The following is a 27,143-nucleotide window of genomic DNA, read 5'->3' on the forward strand; positions in this document are numbered from 1 at the left end:
CTGCCGTCCATCCCACACTATCTCCAAAGAACCACCCCTCCTCCATAACCCTTCTCCTCCCAGCCCTCTCTTCTACTCTCTCATAGCTTCCAGCCTTGCTCGCGCACTCAGCCTCTACTTCAGACCCTTTGCTGTTGGGATCTCTCTCCAGGGTCTGTCTCCTGCCCTCCTCTCTCCTCACTCCTCATGCTACCCTGGGAGACGGCAGCCACTCCCAATGCTTAACTGTGGCCTCTGCACTGTGATCTCTGGTCTCAACCACTCTCCCCAGTTCCAGACTCATTTTTCTCACTGCCTAATGAAAAGTGCCATCTATTGAACGATTTTTATGCCAGGCACTGTGCTAAGTCAATATCCAAAACCACCGAGTAAGAAACTGAATCTCAGCTGGGCACAGCGACTCACTCCTGTAATCCCAGCACTTTGGGAGGCTGAGGCGTGTGGATCACCTGAGGCCAGGAGTTCAAGACCAGCCTGGCCAACATGGTAAAACCCCATCTCTACTAAAAATATAAAAATTAGCCAGGTCTGGTGGCGCAAGCCTGTAATCCCAGCTACTCGGGAGTCTGAGGCACGAGAATCACTTGAATCCAGGAAGTAGAGGTTGCTGTGGGCTGAGATCTCTGGTAACTTACGCAAAGTCACTCAGTCTAATAGGTGAAGGAGGCCCGGCATGGTGGCTTACACCCGTAATCCCAACATTTTGGACGGCCAAGGCGGAAGGATGGCTTGAGGCCAAGGGTTTGAGACCAGCCTGGCCAACACAGTGAGAATCTCTCTCTTTAAAATAAAATAATTAGCTGAGGATGATGATGCATGCCTGTAGACCCAGTTACTCAGGGGGCTGAGGCAAGAAGATCACTTGGGCCCAAGAGTTCAAGGCTGCAGTGAGCTATGATCGCGCCACTGCATTCCAGCCTAGGCAACACAGTGAAACCCTGCCTCTAAAAAATTTTCAAATATGGCCAGGCGTGGTGGCTCACGCCTGTAATCCCAGCGCTTTGGGAGGCCGAGACGGGCAGATCATGAGGTCAGGAGATCGAGACCACCCTGGCTAACACGATGAAACCCTGTCTCTACTAAAAATACAAAAATTAGCCAGGCGTGGTGGTGCACGCCTGTAGTCCCAGCTACTCGGGAGGCTGAGGCAGGAGAATGGTGTGAACCCGGGAGGCAGAGCTTACAGTGAGCCGAGATGGCGCCATTGCACTCCAGCCTGGGCGACAGAGCGAGACTCCGTCTCAAAAAAAAAAAAAAATTTTTTTCAAATAAAACCAAAAAGCCATATCACAGTATAATTAGTGCTGTGATGTTCTAGGCCAGCTGTATTTTGCTCTCCATTTTATTATCATCCCCAGAATAGTGCCTGCCTCATGGTAGGTACCCATAATAAATATTTAAATGTATATATGCATGAATACAGCAAGTGCTGTGAAACCTTTGCTTCAGCCTGCCCAGATGCTGAGGTTACAGGCGTGAGCCACCACATCTGGCCTCAGTGAGCTTTTTAACTTGTTCACCAACTAGAGTGTCATCCCCAAAAATCTTTTTTTTTGAGACAGAGTCTTGCTCTATTGTCCAGGCTGGAGTGCAGTGGTGCAATCTCTTGGCTCATTGCAGCCTCCACCTCCCAGGTTCAAGCAATTCCTGTGCCTCAGCCTCCTGAGTAGCTGGGATTACAGGCATGCGCCACCACACCCGGCTAATTTTTATATTTTTAGTAGAGATGGGGTTTCACCATGTTGGCCAGGCTGGTCTGGAACTCCTGACTTCACGTGATCCACCTGCCTCAGGCTCCCAAAGTGCTGGGATTACAGGTATAAGCCACCACGCCTGGTCCCAAAATCTTATTAAATTTGGTATCCCTAGAATCTAGCATAAATCCTGGCCTATAGTAGGTAGGCTATAATTTTTACTAATTTTTATAATTTAATTCGGAAAATTCCCTTAACAAATTTGCCATCACCCGACCCAAATCTCAACTTTTCAAAAGCACCCCGGGAACAGAATAAGCAGCTCTCGGCCCATCTCTCTTACCTGGACCACCTGGCCATCGAAGTCCTGCATTCTGTGGACTCTGTGACTTTCACTACAGCCAGGAACAAATTGGGAAGAAGCAAAGGATGTGGTCACGACAAGCACTGCGCAGCCTTTTCCCTCTCACCCCAACTGATGGTCTGTCCCCTCTGCACACACAGTAACTGTTAGGGTAACTCTCAAGGTCAAATCTGAGGCCAAGTCAGGCCTGGGCATGAAAGTAAAACAAAAGAAAATCCTAGGTGATTTTGACACGCGGCCAAAGTCGAGAGTGGTGTTAAGGCCCTCCAACACCATACAAGGAACTAGAGGGAAATGTTTTTAAACACTAAAATGAAAAGAATTGACTGGGCACGATGGCTCATGCCTGTAATTCCAGCACTTTTGGAGGCCGAGGCGGGCGGATTACTTGAGGTCAGGAGTTTGAAACCAGTCTGGCCAACATGACGAAATCCCATCTCTACTAAAAATACAAAAAATTAGCCAGGTGTGGTGGCGGGCGCCTGTAATCCCAGCTACTCGGGAGGCGGAGACATGAGAATCATTTGAACCTGGGAGGTGGAGGTTGCAGCGAGCCGAGATCTCACCACTGCACTCCAGTCTGCGTGACACAGTGAGACTCTGTCTCAAACAAACAAAAAATAAATAAAATGAAAAAACCTGAAATAAAGGGGAATGTTTAAAAATCAATTTGATAAAATAAAAATTCAATTTGTAAAAATTCATCCTAAGAGGGCCAGGAGCGGTGGCTCACGCCTGTAAGCCCAGCACTTTGGGAGGCCAAGGTGGGGAGATCATGAGGTCAAGAGATGGAGACCATCCTGGCCAACATGGTGAAACCCCGTCTCTACTAAAACTACGAAAATTAGCTGGGTGTGCTGGTGTGTGTCTGTAGTCCCAACTACTTGGGAGGCTGAGGCAGGAAAATCGCTTGAACCTGGGAGGCGGACGTTGCAGTGAGCCCAGATCGTGCCATTGAACTCTGGCCTGGCGAGAGAGTAAGACTCCATCTCAAAAAAAAAAAAAGATTTATCCAAAGAAGTTTTACACATCAAAACCAATGCTCACGCCCCCTCTTCTCCCACCAAGCTAATGCATGGCGCTCAACCTGAAACAGACAGGACTCCCCCAGCTTTCTGCTGAGTTCTCACGGCTCCCTCTCAGGCATGCCTCTGACCGCCCCATGGGTTTACCACAGTCATCTCCCTAGAAATGTTTGACATTTAACCCAACATGGGGAAGGGGTAGGCCTTCTGGGAACTCACCTGTAAATTTCATTTTCGATCACCTTTCTTCCACATTGTCCATAAGAATTGTTTCCCATGCTGAAGACTAAAAATAACACCACTGATTAAATCAGTTCTGCAGGTCTGTGGGATCCTAAAATGTGAGGACTGGAAGGGGTCTCACTGGTGGTCCCGTCCTGGTTAGCTCGCCCCCCTCCTCCAACAGCCCCTGGGTTTCCTTCTCCAACTTTCTCAGGCTCTGCAGAAACTCCCAAGAGGCGTGTGGGGGTCTAGATCTACCTTCCCCTCCTGGCCCTGGATCCACCTCTTGGGAATTCCACCTTCTGAGGCTAGAATTGCACTCCCCGTACCTGTCACCAGGCTGCCTTTAACACCAATCCCCTCTAGAAAGAGCTTCTAAACGCCACCTCTGCCTCCTACAGAGCACACTCAGCCAGAAAATGAAATCTGAAGCTAGGCACAGTGGCTCATGACTAATCCCAGTGCTTTGGGAGGCCAAGGCAGGTGGATCACTTGAGGTTAGGAGTTCAAGGCCAGGTTGGCCAATATGGTGAAATCTTGTCTCTACTAAAAATACAAAAATTAGCTGAGCGCAGTGGTGGGTGCCTGTAATCCCAGCTACTTGGGAGACTGAGGCAGGGGAATCACTTGAACCCGGGAGGTAGAAGATGCAGTGAGCCGAGATCCTGCAGTGAGCCGAGATCCTGCCACTGCACTCCAAGCCTGGGCGACAGTCACAGATTTAAAAAAAAAAAAAAAAGAAAAAAAGAAAATGAAACGTGAAAAATGTAATCACACTGATGCTTCCCTGGAAATAACCCCTTTTCTAAAAAGGGGCCATGTTACCCAGGGGCCCAGACTCTGAAAGCCCCCAACCACTTAGAAGATGTGTTAGCAAACAGGCATCTTTCAATACCAATAGAAAAAGCCACCTTTGGCTGGGCATGGTGGCTCACACCTGTAATCCCAGCACTTTGGGAGGCCAAGGCAGGCGGATCACCTGAGGTCAGGTGTTAAAGACCAGCCTGGCCAACATGGTGACATCCCGTCTCTATAAAAAATACAAAAATTAGTCGGGCGTGGTGGCGGCCACCTGTAATCACAGCTACTCGGGAGGCTGAGGCTGGAGAATCACTTGAAGCCGGGAGGCAGAGGTTGCAGTGAGCCAAGATCATGCCACTGCACTCCAGCCTGGGCAGCAGAGCGAGACTCTGTCCCAAAAAAAAAAAAAAAGGAAAAAATAGAAAAAGCCAACTCTACACACCACCCAGTTCAGTGACTTCATAGCAAATGGATCAGGTTGCCTTGTGTGCAGTTATATTTATAAATACATATGATTTTCCAAGAACCAGAGAGTGGACCACATAAGAACCAACAAGCTGTGCCCAGCTGTCTTGAGCAATCCCACCGATCTGCTCAGGAAACGCCACGGTTCACTCATTAGATGTGGTTCAATCAAACAAGCCATTCAGGCTGATCTGAGGCTCCAGTTCATAGTGAAATGGTACCCACACTCCTCCACCACCCTTCAGTAGGTCAACTTACCTCCTTCCCTGTCAGTCAACACAAGAGAGTGAGCTCGGCCGCAGGAGACCTGCAGCACCCGTGTCTCCTGAGGTCTGTCCAGAGGCAGGGAGATGGGTGAGGGCTCCAACACATACTCATAGCCCCTCGCTGGAAAAGACACAGGACACTGATTGAGAGGCATGCATTTCTAACACTGGGAATCACACTGTCCAACTCCACACTACTACACTGGAAAAAAGAGAGTCAGAGGTAGGAAAGACTCATCAAGGCAGGTAAGTTACGGGCAGAGCGAGGACCAGAAGCCCAACTCCCAGCTCATGCCATGGGAGTTACACAAAGCAGGTTCCAGAAAAGCATACTTGGTCTTCTGGCCAGGCGCAGTGGCTCATGCCTGTAATCTCAGCACTTTGGGAGGCCGAGGGAGGCGGATCACCTGAGGTCAGGAGCTCGAGACCGACCTGGCCAAAATGGTGAAACCCTGTCTCTACTTAAAATACAAAAATTAGCTGGGGTGGTGGCGGGCGCCTGTAGTCCCAGCTACTTGGGAGGCTGAGGCAGGAGAATTGCTTGAACCCAGGAGGTGGAGGTCGCAGTGAGCCGAGATGGTGCCACTGCACTCCAGCCTGGGGAAAAAGAGCCAAGACTTCATGCGGGTGGTGGGGGGAGGGGGGGGTGGGGAAGCATACTTGGTCTTCTTATTAAATAAATCTTGGCCGGGTACAGTGGCTCATGCCTGTAATTCCAGCACGGGAGGGAGGTCAAGGCGGGCGGATCACCAGAGGTCAGGAGTTCGAGACCAACCTGGCCAACATGGTGAAACTCCCGCCTCTACTAAAAATACAAAATTAGCCAGACATTATGGTGGGCACCTGTAGTCCCAGCTACTCAGGAGGCTCAGGCAGGAGAATCGCTCAAACCCAGGAGGCAGAGGTTGCCAGTGAGCCAAGATTGCACCACTGCACTCCAGCCTGGGAGACAGAGCAAGACACAGTTTAAAACTATACATATATATATATATATACACACACACACATACACAAAAGTACAGAAATCAGCTGAGCATTATGCTGCATGCCTACGGTCCCAGCTACTTGGGAGGCTGAGTTGGGAGGATCACTTCCAGCTACTTGGGAGGCTGAGGTGCAAGGATCACTAGGACCAGGGAGGTTAAGGCTGCAGTAAGCAGTGATCATGACACTGCACTCTAGCATGGGTGACAGGGCAAAACCCTGGCCCCCACCCCCCAAAAAATTAAACTGTTGGAATTTGCTTCAAATTTACTGAGGGGGAAGGTGGGAAAAATGAAGAAAACAAGACTGGCATGAGTTGATGACGCCTGAAGCTGGTGATGCTACATCATACTACTCTGTACACTTTTTTTTTTCTGAGACTGAGTCTCGCTCTGTCGCCCAGGCTGGAGTGCAGTGGCGCGATCTCGGCTCACTGCAACCTCCGCCCCTCCAGGTTTAAGCAGTTCTCTGCCTCCGCCTCCGGAGTAGCTGGGATTACAGGCGCCTGCCACCACGCCCGGCTAATTTTTTTGTATTTTTAATAGAGACGGGGTTTCACCATCTTGGCCAGGCTGGTCTTGAACTCCTGACCTCATGATCCACCCGCCTTGGCCTCCCAAAGTGCTGGGATTACAGGCATGAGCCACTGCGCCCAGCCTCTGTACACTTCTGGACATCTAAAATTGCTCTGGATAAAAGGTATAAAAAATGTAATGCGGGCCGGGCACAGTGGCTCACGCCTATAATCCCAGCACTTTGGGAGGCCAAGGTAGGCAGATCACCTGAGGTCGGGAGCTTGAGACCAGCCTGACCAACATGGAGAAACCCCGTCTCTACTAAAAATACAAAATTAGCCGGGTGTGGTAGCACATGCCTGTAATCCCAGCTACTCGGGAAGCTGAGGCAAGAGAATTGCTTAAACACAGGAGAAGGAGGCTGCAGTAAGGAGGAGGCTGCAGTGAGCCAAGATCATGCCACTGCACTCCAGCCTGGGCAACAAGAGTGAAACTCTGACTCAAAAAAAAATGTAATGTAACATCTTATAGCTAATAAAGACTTCAATACTGACTTATAAAAGACATCTGATACATAGATTGGGCGTGGTGGCTCACACCTATAATCCCAGCACTTCGGGAGGCCAAGGCAGGCGTATCACTTGAGGTCAGGAGTTCGAGACCAACCTGACCAACATGGTGAAACCCCCGTCTCTACTAAAATCCAAAAATTAGCCAGGTGTGACGGCGGGTGCCTGTAGTATCAGCTACTTAGGAGGCTGAGGCAGGAGAATCATCTGAACCAGGGAGGTGGAGGTTACAGTGAGCCAAGATCATGCCACTGCACTCCAGCCTGGGCGAGAGCAAGACTCCATCTCAAACAAGAAAAAAGACATCTGATATAAAATAAATGAAAAAAGACAGAAAACAAAATATATGCTACGATTAAAATTATGTAAAAATGTATTTGTCTGTGAACAAGGGAACAGTAAAAAATAAAAATGAGAGGTTTGTCCAGTATGTATTTCTGGGTAATTTCCTCCATATTTTAGGAACTCTTTTTTCCTTTTTTTTTTTTTTTTTTTTTTTTGAGATGGAGTCTGGCTCTGTGCCCCAGGCTGGAGTGCAGTGGCCGGATCTCAGCTCACTACAAGCTCCGCCTCTCAACTGCCTCAGCCTCCCGAGTAGCTGGGACTACAGGCGCCCACCACCTCACCCAGCTAATTTTTTTGTATTTTTTAGTAGAGATGGGGTTTCACCGTGTTAGCCAGGATGGTCTCGATCTCCTGGCCTCGTGATCCACCCGCCTCGGCTTCCCAAAGTGCTGGGATTACAGGCTTGAGCCACCGCGCCTGGCCTCTTTTTTTCTTTTTTTTGAGAGACATGCTCTTGCTCTGTTGCGCAGGCGAGAGTGCAGTGGCGCAGTCACCACTCACTGCAGCCTCAAACTCCTGGGCTCAAGCAATCCTCCTACCTCAGCCTCTGGAGTAACCAGGATTATAGGTGCATGCCACCATGCTCAGCTAATTCTTCTTCATTTTTTTTTTTAGAGACAGGGTCTCGCTATGTTACCCAGGGTGGTCTGGAACTCCAGGTCTCAAGCAATCCCTTCCACCTCGGCCTCCCAAAGTGCTGGGATTACAGGCGTGAGCCCCTGTGCCTGGCCTAGGAAATATTTCTTACTGTTCTCATAGTAATTTTTAGTTAATTTCTACTTTTCTGTTTGTCTGTTTGTTTGTTTCAGACAGTCTCACTCTGTCACTCAGGCTGGAGTGTAGTGGCATGATCTCGACTCACTGCAACCTCCACCTCCCGGGTTCAAGAGATTCTCGTGCCTCAGCCTCCAAAGTAACTGGGACTATATAGGCACGTGCCACCATGCCCGGCTAATTTTTTATATTTTTAGTAGAGATGGGGTTTCACTATGTTGGCCAGGCTGGTCTCCAACTCCTGGCCTCAAGTGATCCGCTCTCCTCGGCTTCCCAAAGTGCTGGGATTACAGGCGTGAGCCACCACGCCTAGCCAGGCTAATGTCTACTTTTTAAAATGCCATTATAAGTTATTTCTAACATTTTTACAATCCAAGGCCCTAACATTTGGACTAACGCCTCCATGTTAACGATTTCACTGCCTTTTCCCCCCAAAAACATATTCTAGGCACTGCAGAGTACATCAGCCTGCCTGTCTCCAAGCTAGGAAAAAAAAGGTCATCTCTTTTAGGCCACAAAAGGACATCTTTACTTATCTGCAAAGGCCAGGTGCTTGCCCTTTGCCTGATGGTTCAACATCGATACCAAAGAGGCTAAAAAATAATCTAGCCCAGATGGTTTCAAACAACATCCCTTTAAGTCTTCGTCTATTTTTTTTGCTATGGTTTGGTTTATGAAACCATGTTCTTGAACACTAAAGGGAGGGCTGGGTGCTGTGGCTCACACCTGTAATCACAGCACTTTGGGAGGCCGAGGAGGGTGGATCACCTGAGGTCAGGAGTTCGAGACCAGCCTGGTGAACATAGTGAAACCCCATCTCTACTAAAAATATAAAAATTAGCCAGCCATAATGGTGTGCGCCTGTAATCCCAGCTACTCAGGAGGCTGAGGCAGGAGAATCACTTCAACCTGGGAGGTGGAGGTTGCACTGAGCCAGGATCTTGCCACTGTACTCTAGCCTGGCAACAGAGCGAGACTCTGTCTCAAAAAAAAAAAAAAAAAAAAGAACTTTCTCAGACCAATCCCAGCAGAGAGGAGACAAGGTAGGGATGCTCACTTTTATCTTTCCGGCTCCTGTGAAATCCAAGTTGAGAATCTTTGTTGAGTCCCATCCCCCAGACTTTCGTAATATCTGTGGTCTTAGAGGACAGCAGTGTGAATCCATAGCCACAAGCAGCAGACGAAATCTGAAAAGCAGTTCCCACAAAGCATGAACTGATTGGTAATGTCAAGTTTGCTCAGTAATAAGTGACAGGTTATTTATCAAATCCAAGAACACAGACTATTTTGGGGGGTTTTGTTTTTGTTTTTGAGACAATCTCACTCTGTCGCCTAAGCTGAGTGCAGCAGCACGATCTTGGCTCACTGGAATCTCCACTTCCCAAGTTCAGGCCTCCCATGTAGCTGGGACTGCAGGTGTGTGCACCCCATCTAGCTAACTTCTGAATTTTTAGTAGAGACAGAGTTTCACCATGTTGGCCCAGCTGGTCTCGAACTCCTGGCCTCAAGTGATCTGTCCACCTTGGCCTCCCAAGGTGCTGGGACTACAGGCATCAGCCACCGTGCCTGGCCTAAGAACACATATTAAGACAGCAACTAGCATTTATTGAGCATTTACTATATGTTTGATAAGTATTATCTCATTTAATCTTTATAATCACTCTATGAAGGGTGATTTACAAGTAGACGATAAATATAGTGGTAAATGTCAGCTCACCACTAGATATTACCATCCCCATTCACCAAAACCAAGACACTATCTAGCAGCCAAGTACAGTGGCTCACAGCTGTAATCCCAGCACTTTGGGAGGCCAAGGCGGGCAGATCACTTGAGGTCAGGAGTTCGAGACCCACTTTGGCCAACATGGTGAAACCCCATCTCTACTAAAAATACAAAAAGTTGCTAGCCATAGTGGCATATGCCTGTAATCTCAGTTACTCGGGAGGCTGAGGCCGGAGAATGGCTTGAATCCAGGTGGTGGAGGTTGCAGTGAGTCAAGATGGTGCCACTGCACTCCAGCCTGGGTGACAGAGTAAGACTCTGTCTCAAAAAAAAAAAAAAAAACACGAAACAAAAAAAAACACCACCATCTCTTACCGTGGTAGGTAAGTTGACAGATCTCCTTAGATTGAATCCTGCCTCTATCCTGACCAACTGTGTGACCTGAAGTAGATTACTTTATCTCTATATCTGTTCTCCTTCTCTAAAAAGTGAAGATGATAATAGTACCATCTCTCTCATTGAACTGTTGTGAAGACTAAACGAGTTAATATAGCTAAAGCCAGGTGGCCGGGTGTGGTGGCTCAAGCCTGTAATCCCAGCACTTTGGGAGACGGGCGGATCACGAGGTCAGGAGATCGAGACCATCCTGGCTAAAATGGTGAAACCCCGTCTCTACTAAAAAAAATACAAAAAATTAGCCGGGCATGGTGGCGGGGGCCTGTAGTCCCAGCTACTCAGGAGGCTGAGCCAGGAGAATGGCGTGAACCTGGGAGGCGGAGCTTGCAGTGAGCCGAGATCGCACCACTGCACTCCAGCCTGGGCAACAGAGCAAGACTCCTTCTCAAAAAAAAAAAAAAAAAAAAAAGCTAAAGCCCTTATAGAGAATAGTACCTGACTCAATGTAAGAGCTATATTTTGAGCCTGGGCAACAAAGTGACAACCTGTATCTACGAAAAAATCAAAATTTAGGCTGGGCGTGGTAGCATATGCCTATGGTCCCAGCTACATGAGAGGTTGAAGCAGGAGGATCCCTTGAACCCAGGAGATCGAGGCTGCAGTGACACATGATCATGCTACTGCACTCCAGCCTGGGCAACACAGCCAGATCCAAAAAAAAAAAAAAAAGCTATATATATACACACATATAGGTATAAATATACACATGTGTATATACACACATATACACACACACGTATATATACACACATACATTTGTGTATATATGCACATGTATACACATATACACACATGCATATACATATGTATACATATACGTATATATGCACATATATACATATAGAGAGGGAGAACATACATATAGAGAGAGAGAGAAAGAGAGAGAGAGAGAGAGAGAGAGAGAGAGAGAGAGAGAGAGAGAGAGATAGGGTTCTCACTATGTTACCCAGGCTGGTCTCAAACTCTTGGGCTCAAATGATCCTCCCGCCTTGGCCTCCCAAAGTGCTGGAATTACAGGCATGAGTTACCGCACCTGGCCTATCTTTTACATTTCTTCTTTGTTGTTGTTTAGGGTTTTTTTGGTAATTGCTTTTTTTATTTTTCTACGTTCTATTTCTTATTGCTGTTAGCAGTGGTAGTATAAGGCACATGAGAAACTGTAGCTCCTAGAGGTTGAGTAACTTGACGACATGCTTTTCACCCTGACACTACACTGTTACAGTCTCAGGCTGTTACCATGAAAAGGAAAACTCAGTACTACAGCTACTGTGAATTTAACACAGTGACAACCCCAAGGTCTTTGTTGGGTGTTCTAACTACACTCTCATCAATCCTCGCCTTCACTGACCCGATGAGAGAACCGGGGCTTCCAGTGGGGTTGGATACAGACCAAAGATGGTTTGATTTTAAAATCAACCCTCTTTTGGCCGGGCACAGTGGCTCACACCTGTAATCCCAGCACTTTGGGAGGCCAAGGCGGGCGGATCGCTTGAGTTCAGTTCAAGACCAGCCTAGCTAACATGGCGAAACCCCGTCTCTACTAAAAATACAAAAATTTGCTGGGCGAGGTGGCAGGCGCCTGGAATCCCAGCTACCTACACAGGAGGCTGAGGCAGGAGGATCTCTTGAACCCAGGAGGTGGAGGTTGCAGTGAGCAGAGATCATGTCACTGCACTCCAGTCTGGGCGATAGAGTGAGACTCCATCTCAAATAAATAAATAAATAAATAAATAAAATAAACCCTCTTTCCATACCACCCAGAGAGACCATATTCCCAGTTGGCCTGGGGCAGTCCCAGTTTACAGCCAATGTCCCAATGTTCACTCTCAAATTGGATGACAAATTATATGGTCACACTAACCATCCCCTACTACCTCTTGGCTGCTTACAGTTGATCAGATGCCTCTGTAGTGTCTCTCAGGGGCCATATGTAAATCTAACCTAATCCTAACATGATCAGTGGTAAACCCATACCAAAATGCCTGCTGGAAAACGCCACTTCAGCACTAATCATGAACAAACGCTGGGAACTCTTTGTTTTCATTCCAGCATTTCTTGAAGAAAGCCAGCTAAATATTTCTTTAAATTTGACGTGTTGACGCCTTGTTTAATCAAGTCATCCAAGGGTGACATTTTCCCTTGTAATACGCATTTGGAACACGATAGTCCTGCATAATTGTGCTAGTCAAAAAAACTTCAGTTCTCGGGCCTCCTAGAGCCCCCCTACACCTCTGGAATGGCTCCAGCACCACCAAAACAATCTATGTGGGAGGCAGGAGACAGCCCCTTGCCATGCATTTGTAAACACAGAAAAGAGGAAAGTCAGCGAGGCACTGTGGCTCACACCTGTAATCCCAGCACTTTGGGAGGCTAAAGCAGAAGAATCACTTGAGGCCAGGAGTTCAAGACCAGCCTGGGCAACATAATGAGACCCGCCCCCCTCCCCGCCCCACATCTCTAAAAAAAATTTAAAATTAGCCAGGTGTGGTGGCATGCGCCTGCAATCCCAGTTACTCAGGAAGCTGAGGTGGGAGGATCACTTGAGCCCAGGAGGCAGAGGCTGCAATGAACAGAGATCAAGCCACCCTACTCCAGCCTCAGTGACAGACTGAGACCCTGTTTCAAAAAAACCTCAAAATTACTAAATGAGCTTTACGGCAGATGTGACCAGGCAAAAGAAAGAATCAGAATCAGTGAACTTGAAAATAGACCAACTGAGATTGGCCAGTCTAAGAAACAAAGAAAAAAAGGCCAGGTGCAGTGGCTCATACCTATAATCCCAGCACTTTGGGAGGCTGAGGCGGGAGAATCACTTGAGCTCAGGAGTTCGAGACCAGCCTGGGCAAAATAGCAAGACCCATCTCTACAAAAAAAATTAAAAATTAGCCCGGCATGTTGGCGCACACCTGTATTCCCAGCTACATGGGAGGCTGAGGCAGGAGGATCTCTTGAGCCCAGGAGGTCGAGGCTGCAATGAGCTATGACACCAGTGCACTCCAGACTGAGTGACAGAGCGAGACCCTGTCTCTAAAAATTAAATACATAAATAAAAAATCCCCTTTCTGAGTTGTTCATTGAAACACCTCAGCTGGTATACATTTTCAATGGACTTTCGAATTTTGCTTTCCTAACATCAGAACTCCTGCAGTCACGCTGGCCTAATTGAGAATCCCACCACATATAAACAGCTAGCAGCGGTGGGGCCTCGGGCCTCAACCTCTCTGGGCCTCTCCTTCCTCCCCTGTAATTGGGGATAACAACTGTCGACTCAGTGGGTGCAAAGCGAATGACACGACCCGGCACAACATTTGGCACTGCCACCGAATAAATGTTGATAGCCACCCCTAACGCCTTCCCTTCCCTGGCTTGCAGCCAGCTCGAGAGTCGTCCTCCCCGAAGTCTGGCCACCCTGAAGAGCCAACTTCTTGAAGAGAACCGAATAGGTCGAGGGAGGCCGGGAGTGCGCAAGAGAGGAAGGGAGGGAGGAAGCCGCGGCCCGCACCTTTTGGTCCAACTCCAGGCGATAGGGCACGGGCTGGATCCTGCGGGGCGGCCGGGCGCCGGCGCGGGGACCGGGCCCGGAGCTGGGCACCACAAAGGTGGGCACGCCCAGCGCCCCGGAGAAGCTGAAGCCCCACACGAAGACGCGATCGGCGCGGGCAGCGCGCTCGCCCACGTATTGGAACACGGGCACCTCGGCCTCGGCTTCTGCCGCTTCGCGCCGGCTCCGCGAGCGCCCGGCCGCCGTCCAGTGCCCTCGCCCCAGCCCCGGCCTGCTCAGCCGCCGCCCCAGCCGAGCCCCAGCCACCAACGCCACCAGCGCCATCCTCCGCTCCACGCCTCAGCAGCCTCTGGGCGCCGCCATCTTGCGTGACCCTTGACACCACGCCTCGGCGGAAGAGGCTGCGGCCACCTTTACTCCTGGTTGAAGGCAAAGGCGCTGACGGCGCCCCAAGGCTCAGGGGGGCGGGGCTGGGCTTGGGGGGCGTGGCGATGATGAGGGGCGGGGTTAGGGGCGGGATTAGGATTCTTGTCCCTTAGGAAAACTCCGTGTCTTGTTTTGCTCCCTTGCTATTGCCCCTCGACACTTCTCACCTGGCCTTGCTGCAGCCGTCCTCGCTCCTGTCTGCTCCCACGCCGCTCCAGGCCGTCCTCCAGCCGCAGCGAGCTGGAGTGGGCGATTCCCTGCTGCCTTCGCTTCCCCTACCCAGGCCCCCTCAAACCTATTACTCACCTTTAGACAGACAGCTCACTGCAACCTCCCCCTCCCGGGTTCAAGTGATTCTCGTGTCCCAGCCTCCCGAGTAGCTGGGACCACAGGCGTACGCCACCACGCCCGGCTAATTTTTGTATTTTTAGTAGAGACGGGGTTTCACGATGTTGACCAGGCTGGTCTTGAACTCCTGACCTCCAGTGATCCACCCACCTCGGCCTCTCAAAGTGCTGGGATTACAGGCGTGAGCCACCGCCCCCGGCCTGTGCAGGCCTGTTTTATGGAAGGTGACTGGGGAAAACCCACTGATAAAATGTGGTGACCGCAAGACTGCTCATGGAAAGCCTCTTACTACAGGGAGTAAAATTCATGAAGGCACTGAAACCACCAGTCTGCCTGGCTATGAAATCTCTTCTCTGCAGCAGACCAAGTCTTCCAGCAATTTGGAAGACAAAGGTGGGAGAATCACTTGAGAGTTGGAGACCAGCCTGAGCAACATAGTGGACCCTTTCTCTACAAAAAAATTTAAAAATTAGCTTGGCATGATGGTGTGCACCTGTGGTGCCAGCTCCTTGGGAGACTGAGGCAGGAGGATGGCTTAAGCCCAGGAGTTTGAGGCTGCAGTGAGTCATGATTGCACCACCACACTCTAGCCAGGACAAAAGAGTGAGACCCTGTCTCTGAAAAAAAAAAATTAAATTAAATGTAAATATAAAAGTAAAAATAAATGTGTCCATGGACCCACCTGGTGGTAAGTTCCCTGGCATCCAAGGACACATTTGGGATAGATACACTTAGCCGCTCACATTGGTCCCCTTACTCTGTCTCAACCCAGCCAGTATTCAATCAGAACACACACTGTTTGCCACATGGAATTGTAGACGCCAGTGCCACCTTCAAAGATGTAAAGGATTCAGAGGGGTGGTGATTCCTATCCAATGGGTGGCTCTCCATTGAGTTCACCTGTTTGGCTCCTAAAAAACTGATGGATTGGCCAGGCACAGTGGCTCACGCCTGTAATCCCAGCACTTTGGGAGGCCAAGGTAGGCAGATCACAAGGTCAAGAGATGGAGACCATCTGTCCAACATGGTGAAACCCTGTCTCTACTAAAACTACAAAAATTAGCTGGGCATGGTGGCGTGCACCTGTAGTCCCAGCTATGCTGGAGGCTCAGGCAAGAGAATAGCTTGAACCCGGGAGGCAGAGCTTGCAGTGAGCCGAGATCGTGCCACTGACTCCAGCCTGGTGACAGAGCCAGGCTCCGTCTCAAAAAAAAAAAAAAAAAAAAAAAAAAAAAAAGATGGATTGTGGTAGGGAACAAGGGACCACCATACATTTAGGTGAGTGCATAAGTGCATGGTCCAACTCATAGTTGCTGTGTCAAATGTGCCATCTGTGTTTTTTGTTTGTTTTTGAGATGGAGTCTCTATCACCCAGGCTTGAGTGTGGTGGCGCAATCTCAGCTCACTTCAACCTCCGCCTCCTGGGTTATAAGTGATTCTCCTCCCTCAGCCTCCCGAATAGCTAGGATTACAGCCACCCACCACCACGCCTGGCTAATTTTTGTATTTTTAGTAGAGACAGGGTTTCGCCATATTGGCCAGGCTGGTCTCGAACTCCTGACCTCAGGTGATCCACCTTCTGACCTCAGGTGATCCACCTGCCTTGGCCTCCATAAGTGCTGGAATTACAGGTGTGAGCCACCACGCCTGGCCCAACGTCTGGTCTTTTACAAACTCATAATGACGATAGGATAGTAGGTTTTAATTTTTTTTTTAATTTGTCAATATTTTAATAACCCTATGTGAGTCTCTCAAATTTCTAAAACATTTTACTATTAAGGGATATCCAAAGGACACAAGCCTTGGTTTAGTATTTTGAAGACAAAAGGACAAACTGCAATGTGAATGACAGCCACAGGGTGGCAATACTTACCCACCAATTCTGTCTCCTAAGACCGGATAAAACATCCTAAACGTCTATTTGGCCAATAAAGAGCTGGATTTGTGGCCACAACTGGGCTTTTCTATTTTGCTATCAAAACTTGGTTGGTTTTGAAGACCGGTTCTATGCTAGAAAATACTTGCTTTTCTGGCTGGGCACAGTGGCTCACGCCTTTAATCCCAGCACTTTGGGAAACCGAGGCAGGTAGATCACCTGAGGTCAGGAGTTTGAGACCAGCCTGGCCAGCATGATGAAATGCTATCTCTACTAAAAATACTATCTCTACTAAAAAAAAGTAGCTGGGCATGGTGGCAGGCACCTTTCATCCTAGGTACACAGAAGGCTGAGGCATGAGAAATGCTTGAACCCAGGAGCAGAGGTTGTGATGAGCCGAGATCGCGCCACTGCTCTCCAGCCTGGGTGACAGAGAGAGACTCTGGCTCAAAAACAAACAAACAAAAATGAAAAAAAACTTGACTAGTTTTATAGACTAGTTCTATGCTAGAAAATACTTGCATTTCTGTCCAAATTTTTGCTTGGAAAAGATGGTACTACTGTCAAACTACCAGCTATCTCAGAGTATCCAAATGTCTGCTAATGTCAGCCAAGCTGATTTCTTCACCACTTATGATGATATTTTCCTGTACGCATTCTAATTATTTTGACGTTTGATGTAGCTGAAATTCTCTAGTCTGGGAAAGAGGGAACTTAGCTAACCTTACATTTGTTTGTTTGTCTGTTTTTGAGACAGAGTCTTACTCTGTTGCCCAGGCTGGAGTGCGGTGGCAGGATCTTGGCCCACTGCAACTTCCTTCTCCAGGATTCAAGTGATTCTCCTGCCTCAGCTTCCCAAGTAGCTGCAATTACAGGGACCTGCCACCACGCCCAGCTAATTTTTGTATTTTCAGCAGAGTCGTGGTTTCACCGTGTTGGCCAGGGTAGTCTTGAACTCTTGACCTCAAGTGATCTACCAGCCTTGCCCTCCCAAAGTGCTGGGATAACAGGCTTCAGCCATGGTGCCCAGCCTAACCTTACATGTTTTAATTTGTATTATTATTAACTTTATACAATTAATGTATCATGCAGTTCCTTGTTAAAAAATAATAATAAATTGATCGGGAGCAGTGGCTCATGTCTGTAATCCCAATATTTTGGGAGGCTGAGGCGGGCAGATCAGCCTGCGTCAGGAGTTCAAGACCAGCCTGGCCAACATGGTGAAACCCCGTCTCTACTAAAAATGCACTAATTAGCTGGGCGTGGTGGTGGGCGCCTGTAATCTCAGCTACTTGGGAGGCTGAGGCAAGAGAATCACTTGAACCTGGGAGGTAGAGGTTGCAGTGAGCCAAGATTGCACCACTGCACTCCAGCCTGGGCGACAGAGCAAGACTCCATCTCAAATAATAATAATAATAAATTTTAAAACCTTATATATGGGTATGGCAAAAGGCTCCTTTAACCACAGTCTCACATATACATCTTGCCATATAAAAAACATTATTTTGGCCAGGTGTCATGGCTCACATCTGTAATCCCAACACTTTGGAAGGCCAAGGCTGGAGGATTGCTTGAGGCCAGGAGTTTGAAACCAGCCTGGGCAATAGTGAAACTCCGTCCCTAAAGAAAATTTTTAAATCGGCCTAGTGTGATGGTGTGTGCCTGTAGCTACTTGGGAAGCCCAGGCAGGAGGATTGCTTGAGCCCAGGAGTTCAAGACCAGCCTGGGCAACGTAGCAAGACTCCCATCTCAAAAAATAAAGTAAAATAGGCCAGGTGCGGTGGCTCACGCCTGTAATCTCAGCGCTTTGGGAGGCTGAGGTGGGCAGATCACAAGGTCAGGAGATCGAGACTATCCTGGCTAACATGGTGAAACCCCGTCTCTACTAAAAAAAAAATACAGAAAAATTAGCCGGGCGTGGTGGCTGGCGCCTGTAGTCCAAGCTACTCGGGAGGCTGAGGCAGGAGAATGGTGTGAACCTGGGAGGTGGAGCTTGCAGTGAGCCAAGATCGCACCACTGCACTCCAGTCTGGGTGACAAAGTGAGACTCCGTCTCAAAAAAAAAAAAAAAAAAAAAAAATTAAATAAATAAAGTAAAATAAAACATTTAAAAATAATGATAAATAAACATGTTAATATACATATTCTAAGAGATGACCAAAAAATAAAAATAATTTTTAAAATGTTAACAGATGTTTTCCATTTGTTTTTCATAAGTTGTGCTTCAATATTATGAGTGGGATTTGTTTTTACATATCCCCCAAAAAACCTGATACTCGACTTTTTTTTTTCTTTTTCCCAGACAGGGTCTCACTCTGTTAACCAGGCTGGAGTACAGTGGTGCCATTGTAGCTCACTGCAGCCTCTGCAGACTCAATCTCGCCAGCTCTCGTGATCCTCCTACCTCAGCTTCCCAAGTAGCTACAAGACTACAGGCACGCCCCACCACACCCGGACATTTAAAAAAGTTTTTGCAGAGACGGGGGTCTCTCTATGTTGCTCAGGCTGGACTCCAACTCCTGGGCTCAAGCAAGTCTCCTGACTCAGCTTCCCAAAGTGCTGGGATTATAGGCATAAGCCACTGTGCCCGGCCCACACTTTTTTTTATTTTTGAGACAGAGTCTCGCTCTATCGCCCAGGCTGGAGTGCAGTGGTGCCATCTCAGCTCACTGCAAGCTCCGCCTCCCGGGTTCATGCCATTCTCCTGCCTCAGCCTCCCGAGTAGCTGGGACTACAGGCGCCCGCCACCATGCCCAGCTAATTTTTTGTATTTTTAGTAGAGACGGGGTTTCACCATGTTAGCCACGATGGTCTCGATCTCCTGACCTCGTGATCCGCACGCCTCGGCCTCCCAAAGTGCTGAGATTACAGGCGTGAGCCACCACGCCCGGCCCACACTTTTTAAATGTTTGCCAGTCTGCTACCTGAAACATATCTCATTTTTTATTTACTTTATATTTCTGTAATCTCTGGAAAAGTTTAACATCTTATAGTTTCATGTCTCCTCTACTGAGAATTGCAAATCTACTCATATCCTTGGTGACATTTCTATCAGGTTGTCTCTTTTTTTTTTTTTTGAGACGGAGTCTCACTCTGCGGCCCAGCGCCCAGGCTGAAGTGCCGATCTCGGCTCACCATGACCTTCGCCTCATGGGTTCAAGCGATTCTCATGTCTCAGCCTCCCAAGTACCTGGGACTGCAGGTGTGCACCACCACGCCCGGCTAATTTTTGTATTTTTTAGCAGAGATGGGGTTTCACCATGTCGGCCAGGCTGGTCTCCAACTCCTGACCTCAGGTGATCTGCCTGCCTCAGCCTCCCAAAGTGCTGGGATTACAGGCATGAGCCAACATGCCCAGACTGGGTTGTTTGTCTCTTATTACTTTGTAGGAGTACTTGATATATTTGCACAAACCCCTTTGTTACCTGTCTAAATATTTTCTCTTGTCTTTTTACTTTTTTTTTTTTTTTTTTTGAGATGGAGTCTCACTCTGTTGCCCAGACTAGAGTGCAGTGGCTCGACCTCGGTTCACTGCAACCTCTGCCTTCTGGGTTCAAGCGATTCTCTTGCTTCAGCCTCCCAATTAGCTGGGTTCACAGGCGCCCGCCACCACGCCCAGCTAATTTTTTTTGTATTTTTAGTAGAGACGGGTTTCACCATGTTGGCCAGGCTGGTCTCGAACTCCTGACCTCAAGTGATCTGCCCACCTTGGCCTCCCAAAGTGCTGGGATTACATGTGCGAGCCACCGCACCCAGCACTTTTTACTTAATTCATGTTGTCTCTTGTCATAGAAAATTTTATCTTGATGATGTAGTCAGCATTATTAATCCTATTCATTAGCATTTTGGTTTTCTGTATCATGTTAATGAAGAATGTCTATTACCCAATGTATAAAGATAATTTTTGTATTTTTTGTAGAGACAGGGTTTCGTCACGTTGTTCAGGCTGGTCTCAAACTCCTGGGCTCAAGCAGTCCTCCCACCTTGGCCACCCGAAGTGTTGGGATTATAGGTCTGAGCCACTGTGGCTGACCTACTTTCATTTTTTACATTCAGGGTTTCGTTTGTTTGTTTTGAGACAGAGTCTTGCTCTGTCACCCAGGCTGGAGTACAATGGCGTGATCTTGGCTCACTGCAACCTCTGACGCCCGGCTTCAAGCAATTTTCATGCTTCAGCCTTCTGAGTAGCTGGGACTACAGGCGCCCGCCACCACACCCGGCTAATAGTTTGTATTTTTAGTAGAGTTGGGGTTTCACCATGTTGGCCAGGCTGGTCTTGAACTCCTGACCTTGTGATTCGCCCACCTTGGCCTCCCAAAGTGCTGGGATTACAGGTGTGAGCCACCACGCCTGGCTACATTCAGGTTTAGAGTTGACTTTTATGAATGGCATGATGCCAGGCAGCACACTTATTAATAGTTTTACCAAAGGCATATCAGATTGTCCAAAATAATGTATTGGCTAGCAAGGACTTTATCTGAAGATGCAAGAGGCCATTTATAACATATGGTTAATTTCCAAAAATACATAGGTCAATTTTATGGAAACTATCTATTTCTACTGCTTTATTCTTATACTAATGTGATGAGGTTTCAACAGCTGCAACTTTATAATATGTTCTGATTTTTATTCAGTCAAATGTCTTCTTTGTTCTTGTCTATTCTTTCACAAAAATGAGTTTGCTATTCATAACATTTACTTTCATATAAATTTTTAAATCATCTTGACAAACTGCATTAAAAATCCCACTGGGATTTTGATTGAAATGACATTAAATTCATAGGCTCACTGCGAGAAATTAACTAGGGAAAATCACATTTTACAATCTTCAGTCTTCCCATTCAGAAATATGGTACCTACTGGCCCGGCGTGGTGGCTCTGCCTGTAATCCTGGCACTTTCGGAGGCCGAGGTGGGTGGATCTCTTGAGACCAGGAGTTCGAGACCAGTCGGGGAAAAAACCAAGATAGAAACTCTGTAATCATTGAGCAACAATTTCCTTTCTCCTCTTCTACCCAGTTCCTGGTAACCTCTAATCTACTTTTTGTCTCTGAATTTGCCTATTCTAAGTACTTCATATAAGTAAAGTAACACTTTTTTCTTTTTTTTTTAAAAGAGACAGGGTCTTGCTCTGTTGTTCAGGTAGTACAGTGGCACAATCATAGCTCACTGCAGCCTCAAATTCCTGGGCTCAAGGGATCCTCCCACCTCAGCCTCTCAAGTAGCTAGGACTATGGGCACACACCACTACACCCAGTTAACTTTAAAAATAAATTTTTTTGGTCGGGCATGGTGGCTCACACCTGTAATCCCAGCACTTTGGGAGGTGGAGGCAAGCAGATCACCTGAGGTCAGGAGTTTGAGACCAGCCTGGCCGACATGATGAAACCCCATGTCCACTAAATATACAAACAATTAGCAAGGCATGGTGGTGGATGCCTGTAATCCCAGCTACTCGGGAGGCTGAGGCAGGAGAATTGCTTGAACCTGGGAGGCGGAGGCCTCAGTGAGCCGAGATCATGTTATTGCACTCCAGCCTGGGCAACAAAAGCGAAACTCCATCTCAAAAATATAAATAAATAAATAAATAAATAAATAAATAAAATGTTTTTGCAGGGGTAAAGATGTTATCTCGCTATGTTGCCCACGCTGATCTCAAACTCCTGGCCTCAAGCAATCCACCCATCTCAGCCTCCCAAAGCAACATTTGTCCTTTTGTGTCTGTATTACTTCATGTGGCATAATACTGTCAAGGTGCTTTCATGTTGTAAGATGTAGCACAATTTCATTCCTTTTTTTATTTAGTCTCAGCTCACTGAAACTTCTGCCTCCCGGTCTCCTGCCACCACTCCCGGCCAACCTCCCACCTCAGCCTCCCGAGTCATTGGGACTACAGGCAAGCACCACCACGCTAGGCTAATTTTGTATTTTTTTTTTTTTTTTTTTTTTTTTTGAGACGGAGTCTCGCTCTGTCTCCCAGGCTGGAGTGCAGTGGTCGGATCTCCGCTCACTGCAAGCTCCGCCTCCCGGGTTTACGCCATTCTCCTGCCTCAGACTCCCGAGTAGCTGGGACTACAGGCGCCCGCCACCTCGCCCGGCTAGTTTTTTGTATTTTTTAGTAGAGACGGGGTTTCACCGTGTTAGCCACGATGGTCTCGATCTCCTGACCTCGTGATCCGCCCGTCTCGGCCTCCCAAAGTGCTGGGATTACAGGCTTGAGCCACCGCGCCCGGCCTAATTTTGTATTTTTAAACACAAACAGGGTTTTGCCATGTTGCCCAGGCTGGTCTAGAACTCCTGAGCTCAGGCGATCCACCTGCCTTGAACTCCCAGGCTCAAGTGGTCTGCCCACCTCAGTCTCCCAAAGTGTTGGTATTACAGGCGTGAACCACCACACCTGGCCCTTTGCCTATTTTATTTTATTGGAGACGGAGTCTCACTCTGTCATCCAGGCTGGAATGCAGCAGCACAATTTCAGTTCGCTGCAACTTCTGCCTCCCAGGTTCAAGCAATTCTCCAGCCTTAGCCTCCTGAGTAGCTGGGATTAGAGGCGTGAGTCACCACACCAGGCTAATTTTTGTATTTTTAGTAGAGATGGGGTTTCACGATGTTGGCCAGGCTGGCCTTGAACTCCTGACCTCAGGTGACCCTCCTGCCTTGTCCTCCCAAAGTGTTGGGATTACAGGCGTGAGCCACCGTTCCCAGCCCCTTTTCCCATTTTAGAATTGGGTTGTGTAGGGTATTGTTGTTTCTGCTGTTGTTGAGTTATAGGAGTTCTTTATATATACTGGATATTAATCCCTTATCAGATATATAATTGGCAGATATTTTCTCACATCCTGTGGGACTCTGTTGATGGTGTCCTTTGATGCACAAAATTTTTCCATTTTGATGAAGTTCAATATACCTATATCAAATCTGATGTCACAAAAATTTCCCCCATTTGCTTTTAAGAGTTTTATAGTCTGGGCATGGTGGCTCAAGCTTGTAATTCCAGCACTTTGGGAGGCCAAGGTGGGCAGATCACTTGAGCCCAGGAGTTCAAGACCAGTGTTGAGAACATGGTGAGACCCCATCTCTACAAAAAACAAAAACAAAAATTAGCTGGGCATGGTGGCACACACCTGTAGTCCCAGCTACTCAGGAGGCTGAGGTGGGAGGATCATTTGAGCCTGGGAAGTTGAGGCTGCAGTGAGCCATGATGGTGCCACTGTATTCCAGCCTGGGTGACAGAACAATACCTTGTCTCAAAAAAAGAAAAAAGAAAGAAAGAGAGAAAGAAAGAAAGGAAGGAAGGAAGGAAGGAAGGAAGGAAGGAAGGAAGGAAGGAAGGAAGGAAGGAAAGAAAGAAAGGAAGGAAAAAAAGTTTTGTAATTTTGGCTAATACATTTAGCTCTTTCACCCAGTTTGAATTGATTTTTGTATATCATTCACGGTAAAGATGCCACTTCATTTTTCTGCATATGGCTATCCAGTTTTCCCAGCACCATTTATTGAAAAGACTGTCCTTTCTCTATTGAATGGTCTTGGTAACCTTGTCAAAAATCATCTGACCATATGTGTGAGGGTTTATATCCTGGATTTCTATTCTATTCCATATATCTGCCTTTATGCCAGTACCAAACTGTTTTGATTACAGTAGCTTTGCAGTAAGTTTTGAAATCAGGAACTGTGAATCATTCAATTTTGTTTTTTCTTTTAGAAATTATTTTGGCTATTCATCATCCCTTGGGATTCCATACACATTTTTTTATGAGACAGAGTCTCACTCTGTTGCCCAGGCTGAAGTGCAATGGCATGATCTCAGCAAACTGCAACCTCCGCCTTTTAGGTTCAAGCAATTCTTGTGCCTCAGCCTCCTGAGTAGCTGGGATTACAGGCACCCACCACGATGCCTGGCTAATTTTTGTTTTTGTTTTTTGTAGAGATGGGGTCTCACCACATTGGCCAGTTTGGTCTCAAACTCCTGGCCTCAAGTGATCCGCCCAACTCAGCCTCCCGAAAGTGCTGGGATTACAGGCATGAACCACCGAGCCTGACCTGTAGAAAGGTTTTTAACTATAATTTCTTTTTTTCTTTTTTGAGACAGAGTTTCACTCTTGTTTTCCAGGCTGGAGTGCAATGGCACGATCTTGGCTCACCACAAGCTCCACCTCCCAGGTTCAAGCGATCGTCCTGCCTCAGCCTCCTGAGTTGCTGGGATTACAGGCATGTGCCACCACACCCAGCTAATTTTGTATTTTTAGTAGAAATGGGATTTTGCCATGTTGGTCAGGCTAGTCTTGAACTCCCGACCTCAGGTGATCCGCCCACCTCAGCCTCCCAAAGTGCTGGGATTACAGGTGTGAGCCACCATGCCTGGCCTAACTATAATTTCAATGTCTTTAATAGTTATAGAGCTATTCAGGTTATTCTTTTCTTTTTGAGTGAGCTTTGGTAATTGGTGTCTTTCAAGAAATACGTCCATTTCATCTAAGTTGTTGAACTTAATACCATAATCTTGCTTATAGTTTTCCCTTATCTTTTTAATGTCTGTAGAATCTGTAGTGATTTCATCTCTTTAATTCCTAAAATTGGTAAGTTGTGTCTTCATTTTCTTTTCTGTCCAGTCTAGCTAGAAGTTTGTCAGTTTCAGAAACCATCCCACATAAGCAGCTTTGGGCTCACTGATTTTCTCTATTGTTTTTTCTGTGTTCTGTTTCATTGAGTTCAGATTTTACCTTTATTAGTCCCTCTTCTCTCTCCTTTTTAATTTGTATTTAATTTTCTCTTATTTTTCTTGTTTCTTAAGTAGCTGGATTTATTAATTCAAGACATTTCCTTTTTCCTAATATAGGTGTTCTGTGTGGCATCTCACCAATTCTGACGTGCGTGATTTTTATTTTCATTTAGTTCAAAAGACTTTCTAATATCCCTTTTCATTTCTTCTTTATTCCATAGTTTATTTAGAAGTGTGTTATTTGGTCTCCAAATATTTGGGGATTTGTCAAGCATCTTCTGTTATTAATTTCTTTCCTTTTCTTTACCTTTCTTTTTCTTTTTTTTTTTTTTTTCTGAGACAGGGTCTCACTCTGTTCCCCAGGCTAGAGTACAGTGGCGTGATCTTGGCTCATTACAACCTCCACCTCCTGAGTTTCAAAGTGATTCTCCCACCTCAGCCTCCCAAGTAGCTGGGACTTACAGGCGCATGCCACCATGCCTGGCTAATTTTTTGTATTTTTAGTGGAGACGGGTTTTCACCATGTTGGCCAGGCTGGTCTCCAACTCCTGACCTCAAGTGATCTGCCCGCCTCAGCCCCCCAAAGTACTGGGATTACAGGCGTGAGGCACTGCACCTGGCCTGGTTTATAGTTTTTATTATGTTCGGATAATTGTCTCTCCTCTCTGCTACAGATTTCATTTGTGTATTAGATTACTTGAAGTTGTCCCAAAGCTCATTAATGCTTTTTTTGTTTTCTAATTCTTTTTTCTCTGTGTGTCTAATTTGTCATTAATCCCATCCAGTGTACTTTTTAGAAAAAAAATCTCGTTGTAGGCTGGGTGCAGTGGCTCACAGCTATAATCCCAACACTTTAGGAGCCTGAGGTGGGAGGATCACTTGAGGTCAGGAGTTTGAAACCAGTCTGGCCAACATGGTGAAATCGCATCTCTACTAAAAAATACAAAATTTAGTCGGGCATGGTGGCATGACCTCTAGTCTCAGTTACTAGGGAGGCTGAGGCAGGAGAATCACTTGAATCTGGGAGACAGAGGACGCAGTGAGCTGAGATTGCACCACTGCACACCAGCCTGGGCAACAAAGCTGGACTCTGTTGCAGAAAAAAAAACCTTGACCAGGCGCGGTGGCTCACGCCTATAATCCCAGCACTTTGGGAGGCTGAGGCAGGCGGATCACAAGGTCAGGAGTTCAAGACCAGCCTGGCCAATATGGTGAAACCCGTCTCTACTAAAAATACAAAAATTAGCTGGGCGTGGTGGCAGGCGCCTGTAGTCCCAGCTACTTGGGAGGCTGAGGCAGGAGAATGGCGTGAACCCGGGAGGCAGAGGTTGCAGTGAGCCGAGATTGTGCCACTACACTCCAGTCTGGGCGACAGAGCGAGACTGTGTCTCAAAAAACAGAAACAAAAACAAAAACAAAAAAAATCTCATGTAGGTTTTATCTATAGAGGTTCAATTTGGGTCTTCTTAATATTTCCCACGCCTCTACTTAACTTTTGAGCATTTGAAATAGTTATAATGATTGTTTTAATGTCCTTTTCTGCTAATACTAATACCTGGGTGAGTTCTGGGTTGATTTACATTGTTTATTCTTCTCATTACGGGTCACATGTTCCTGTTTCTTTGTATGTCAGTAATCTGCTTGGACACCACACACTGTGAATTTTACCTTTCTTGAAGCTGGATATATTTGTATTACCATAACTCTTCTTGAGCTTTGTTCTGGAATACAGTTAAGTTACTTGGAAATGGGCACAGTGGCTCATGCCTGTAATCCCAGCATTTTGGGAGGCAGAGGCAGAAGGATTATTTGAGGTCAGGAGTTTGAGACCAGCCTGGTCAACATGGTGAAACCCTGTCTCTACTAAAAATACAAAAAAATTAGCTGGCTTTGGGAGGCCAAAGGCGGGCAGATCACGATATCAGGAGTTTGAGACCAGTCAGGCCAACATAGTGAAACCCTGTCTCTACTAAAAATACAAAAAATTAGCCAGGTATGGTGGTATGTGCCTGTAATCCCAGCTACTCGGGAGGCTGAGGCAGGAGAATTGCGTGAACTCGGGAGGCGGAG

The 27,143-nt window shown here is 47.2% G+C and overlaps 1 protein-coding gene across 1 annotated transcript in view; it reads right to left on the reverse strand.

Annotated features, from left to right (window-relative positions):
• Nucleotides 1-14,137, reverse strand: part of RCC1L (RCC1 like) — a 37,141-nt gene extending 23,004 nt beyond the window's left edge. The window contains exons 1-5 of the mRNA XM_008018308.3: nucleotides 13,706-14,137; nucleotides 9,082-9,211; nucleotides 4,830-4,958; nucleotides 3,303-3,369; nucleotides 2,038-2,089 (exon numbers count right to left, since the gene is read on the reverse strand). Of these exons, the coding sequence (XP_008016499.2) occupies nucleotides 2,038-2,089; nucleotides 3,303-3,369; nucleotides 4,830-4,958; nucleotides 9,082-9,211; nucleotides 13,706-14,029 (702 nt within the window). The 5' untranslated portion in view covers nucleotides 14,030-14,137. The remainder of the gene's footprint in view (nucleotides 1-2,037; nucleotides 2,090-3,302; nucleotides 3,370-4,829; nucleotides 4,959-9,081; nucleotides 9,212-13,705) is intronic.
• Between the last annotated feature and the right edge of the window lie 13,006 nt (nucleotides 14,138-27,143).

This window comes from Chlorocebus sabaeus, chromosome 28, assembly GCF_047675955.1.
Source record: "Chlorocebus sabaeus isolate Y175 chromosome 28, mChlSab1.0.hap1, whole genome shotgun sequence".
Taxonomy (NCBI): Eukaryota; Metazoa; Chordata; class Mammalia; order Primates; family Cercopithecidae; genus Chlorocebus; species Chlorocebus sabaeus.